The sequence below is a fragment of the Benincasa hispida genome, chromosome 2 (assembly GCF_027475165.1).
Source record: "Benincasa hispida cultivar pf3 chromosome 2, pf3_genome.v1.1, whole genome shotgun sequence".
NCBI classification, from domain to species: Eukaryota; Viridiplantae; Streptophyta; class Magnoliopsida; order Cucurbitales; family Cucurbitaceae; genus Benincasa; species Benincasa hispida.
Genome location: NC_143479.1, coordinates 19690212 through 19694851, shown reverse-complemented (window position 1 = coordinate 19694851; position 4640 = coordinate 19690212). Strand labels below are relative to the sequence as shown.

Sequence of the window (4640 nt, the reverse complement as noted above, 5' to 3'; positions counted from 1 at the left end):
CCAAAATCGAAAGGAAAAAAAAAAAACACAAAAAGCAAATCGTGGACCCGGTCTACAAGTTTGTTGTTGACTAGTCCATCGACGCTAACATGGCGTTGGCTGAATTAAAAGGTAATCGGTATACGATTATCATCCCAAAAACAACCCTATTTTTGTCAATACTTTCCATTCCCACGTATTTTTGAAAAATTTTCTTATGTACCCCATTTTTTGTCATTAGTTTGAAAAACTACTATATCCTTGAACTTAGTCCAAATTTAACTATGTAACTTGTGTTTACTAAATCAGTTTTGTAAACATGTGTTTCTATCATTAACAAACTTGTTGTCTAGAATAAATAAACTAACATATTAAATCTAGATTCAACGTTTCAACTGCAAATTACGAAAGTATCGATATGAGAATCGAACCTCTAATCTCACAGTCGATAGTACAAACTTTTATACTAGTTGAGTTACGCTCAATTTGGCCAAAGACACCTACTTAAAAGTTGAGAATAGATAAATTTTGAGGGATAAGCTCGAAATCATGAAACAAACTCTCATCCATTGAAAACTCAACAGAGACTTCCAAGTTGCAATACAGCCTCATTCACCTTTTTCGTGTTTCTTTTAAGTTAATATTACAAATGGAAGGAGCTACTATCTAGAGCCAAAACCTAACATATATTCATTTTGATAGTATACATTAATATTTTAGTGGTTAACTTAACAAGAAGGAAACAACTCAAACCACCATTTCAGCCTCTTTAATGTCCAAGGGAATTCCCACGTCCATTCGCATGGTTGATTTATACTGATCTGGGATAGCAGCCCCAGCTTGAATGCATATTTCAACTATAGCAGGCGCCTGTCCATAAAAGTTTCTCAATTCCCTCTGCAATGGAAGTCCATTTACATCTGGAACGTGCCACACATATCTAGGCGGTATCAGGTCGTCGAGCACGGCCCTTTGCCAACCATGTTGACCGTTTCGTTGTTGGTGCTTGAAAGCACCACAGTTCTGTGCCTTGTGACCACTGCCACCAATATGTACCTCTGGACAATACCCACATACTCTCACTGGATACATCTTCATCAGTCTTTTCGCTCCTTGCCTCATCTTCTCCCATGCTTGAATCGTTTGGTCAGCAAGCCAAGCTATATCTTCTTTGTCGCTCGGGGCAACAACATCAGAATCTGGAATTTCTGTTAACAGAGGTTTTAGAGGTACTTCTGGTTCAGGGTCTGGTAGTTCACTTTCATCTGCGTCAATGAATTCACTTTTTGAGATGCGGATGATTGGTTTCCTTCTCCTCTTTGCAGGATATTCAGGAAGATCGACACCAGCTTGAATGCAGAGCTCAACCACTGCAGGAATTCGTGGAATTGAGTATCTTTCCTGATGAGAAATACGTCTCCCAAGACGATCATAGAGGTGGTATGCTTCTACTGGCAGGAATATGTCTTCAAGGGTTGCCTTTGTCCACTCATGAAGCCCCTTCCGGAAATTAGCATTTTGGCCTCTGCATGACTTGAATGGATGTCCAACAGGTCCCACATGGATTTCATTGCAAAACCTGCACAACTTTCATCACATTTAGACAAAGTTGTGAAGATCTGTTCGAGGAAGAATGTTGCAGGATATCTCCCGTCAAAGAATCACGACTCTTAAATTATACCGATGATTAAGTCAGTCGAAGCGTGTGAGTGGAAGTTAGATTAGGGAGCTACAAGGCTTACGTTAATTTTTCAGGATGACATCCATATGATTTTTTATGTGCAGTGATGTCTAACTTCTGAGATATAGGTGTCTGTGTAGACAATTAATGGTGCCTCATATCATGTCTATTTTCAACCTCACCCACCAATCCTGGTGAAGTTATTTTAGATTTTTTTTTTTTTTTAGTACAACTGTGGGGAAGGAAGATCAAATCTCCGTCCTCTAAAAAGGAAGTCATGCCAATTGGATCACAAATAACTGCATAAAGTAAGACCACCTATCAAAAAATGCTGAAGTTACAACATAATGACATTTAACAACCATCTTACGTTTCAGATTAGTATAATGCAGTAATAAACAGCAACTGATAGATTAAAATAAATTCCAGAAAATGAACTGGAAACAACATGATCATGTTTGATAGTCCGAATCAACATGCTAAAAAGATTCTCCTCAGTAGCTAAGGACAACCAATTGGAGACTAAAAAGGAGAATTACCCGCAAGCATGGACAGGTACCACATTCAAGAGCTTCTTGAGATTGTTGATCAACGTAATTCTTGCATTGAATACATTGTAGGCAATTGGTATCATGCTCTTGACTAACAAACCATTCTTTGGAGGTGGTACTGGTCTTCTCGGCTGGCCTTTACTCTTTTTCATTCTCTCCCTTGCTGCTCGTCTCAATTCCACAATGGGAACTGGAAATGGCTTCTTCTCTTTCTTGGAATAGTACCGGGGAAAATCAGCATTTTGAGGATGATCACATCTTACAACACATGAATATGAACAAGGTATCTTCCATGATGCTATCTTACATTTGGATAGGGCTTTGAAGTCGAAGTTACTAATATGCTGCAAATCACAATACAGAATAAAATAATCAGAAGCTGGAAAAGAAAATAAGGCAAGGAACAGTAGTGTAGAGCAAAAAATGAAAACTTAAGAAATTATTCATACCTGCAAAGAATCCAGCAAACTAAGACCAGGGCATGTACTTGGTTTAAAAAATTCATATCTTTTCTGAAAGGAAATTCTCCGGGACTCCAATTTTGAAGGAAATGTAAACCTTTTAACCGAACAAGATGAAATAGTGCTAAGAGAGTAGTTACAAGTACTACAATCCATCCTGAAACCAGAAAAACTTGCTTTTACATGTAATCAAAAGAAGGGATGCTGAGAATTATTAGTAGCTATCCTGTAACACATTAAAACAGCTATAACTATAAGATTTACAAATTTGTAAAATGAGAAAAAAGAATTGAATGGTAGAAAGGATAGAAAGATGAGGGAAACTGAAAGAAAATGCCATTTCAAGGCCACGCAATGCAGGATTGATAGGCCTTCCTTCTGGAAGATCTTATTGAGCGAATTCAAGAGCTATGTTCAAATGATTTAAGCTATTTATCGTTCAAAACAAAGCGAGTCCGAAAGTAGTATTAATTTTAAACCATACCCTTAACCCAAAATCAACGCAGTCACATCATGATGCAACTGCCTGCTTAAAAAGATCATGGAAAATCAATAAAAATAACTGAATTACACAAATTACGTACAACTAATCGAAGTGATTACAGATAGAATAAAAACCCACAAAGCTAATTTTATCAAACACATGGTGGGCATCGGCAGGAAACAAAAAATTAATAACCCCTTGGTTATCAGCTTCAGCTGGAAATCAATGTAAATGTAAATTGGCAGTAAACATCTCAAAACGAAACGTTTACTGATACCCAGTACGAAGAATTCATACTTCAGCAAGAAAAACCGATGGAGAAATGGAATGGAAAGACAAGAAGAAGGAAACTGTGAACTTACAAGAAAATCGATGGATTTGCTAAGGAAGGTTTGATTTTTGGTTAAGGATAGTTATCTAGTGACAGTAAACAGACGATTGAGACGAGAAATTCCATGGCTTTGGGAGGATTTTTAACAAAATGCCGATTATTGTTTACTTTCAGTTGTCAGATTGATGAATTTTCTATCTTTTTACAAATAATAAATAAATGGAAATGGAAATTGATAGGGGAAACTTGATGGATGGGAAAGGAAGTTTTGGGCTTCATTGTGGACCAATCGTTCTTGCTAAATTGGGCCTTAGAAGAACGGCCCAGCCATTTGAATGGGCCGACATGGACTCATCTTTGATAAATTAAAAATTAAAAATAAAATAAAATAAAATTTGGGGACCATGTACATAAATATTTAAGATATTCTGGTTATTTTATTAAGAAAAATGTATAATCGTATGGGTCTCTCTAATGAAAATATTGCTCAACTCAGGGGGAAAAAAAAAAAACTAAATACATATTAATTTAATATTTTTAACCTATCAAGTATGTTGTATGTAATTTCTTTTGGGATTTTACCTAAAAAATCATCTTTGACCATATATTTCAAAAAATATCTTTAATTTTGAATTTTTTAAATAAAGATTTTTAGTTTTATTTTTGGACAAATTTTTCATTTTCCTATTTTTTTCCTATTTTTGTTTTCCATCCAATTTAATTGTGTAATTATGTTTTTTCATTAATGAGTTACCTTCATTTTCCTATTTTCGAAGTTTCCTTATTAGTGGGAGAGATATACATTTTTTTGGAGAGGGATAATAAATTTAATATGATTTTTTCCATTTTTATTTGGGGAGAGAAAAATTATTTAATATATATATTTTTTTCATTTTCAATTGGAGAGAGAAAATACATTATTTTATTTTTCATCTCATGGTTTCTAACGTCTCTTCATTTTTCCTGTTTGGTTTTTAATATTATGTGATATATACCATTGTTTATTTTGAGTATTAATTGTTTTAATGTAATATATTCTATTTTTTATTTGATTTATATACCAGGTATTTATGTATATACTTAGGTATCACTTGTGACGGTAATATATTTCTCCAATGTTCTTATATATATGTCAATATACCTCGAAATATTA

General features: G+C 34.7%; 1 protein-coding gene across 1 annotated transcript; it reads right to left on the bottom strand.

Moving 5' to 3' along the window:
- Window positions 1-526: 526 nt before the first annotated feature.
- APO2 (APO RNA-binding protein (DUF794)) lies at window positions 527-3714 on the bottom strand. Its single transcript, XM_039024710.2, has 4 exons — window positions 3519-3714; window positions 2661-2829; window positions 2200-2555; window positions 527-1558 (listed from the first exon to the last, which is right to left on the bottom strand). Exons 2-4 carry the CDS (start codon window positions 2826-2828, stop codon window positions 727-729), a joined length of 1356 nt encoding a protein of 451 aa, XP_038880638.2. The 5' UTR covers window position 2829; window positions 3519-3714; the 3' UTR covers window positions 527-726.
- Between the last annotated feature and the right edge of the window lie 926 nt (window positions 3715-4640).

What these genes read in the sequence shown, in the direction of transcription:
- APO2 (XM_039024710.2), bottom strand. Translation starts at nt 2,828, where the DNA reads ATGGATTGTAGTACTTGTAACTACTCTCTTAGCACTATTTCATCTTGT. An exon ending in GTTTGCTGGATTCTTTGCAG is followed by an intron (nt 2,556 to 2,660) that starts GTATGAATAATT and finishes TGTGATTTGCAG; the next exon opens with CATATTAGTAACTTCGACTT. An exon ending in GTACCTGTCCATGCTTGCGG is followed by an intron (nt 1,559 to 2,199) that starts GTAATTCTCCTT and finishes AAAGTTGTGCAG; the next exon opens with GTTTTGCAATGAAATCCATG.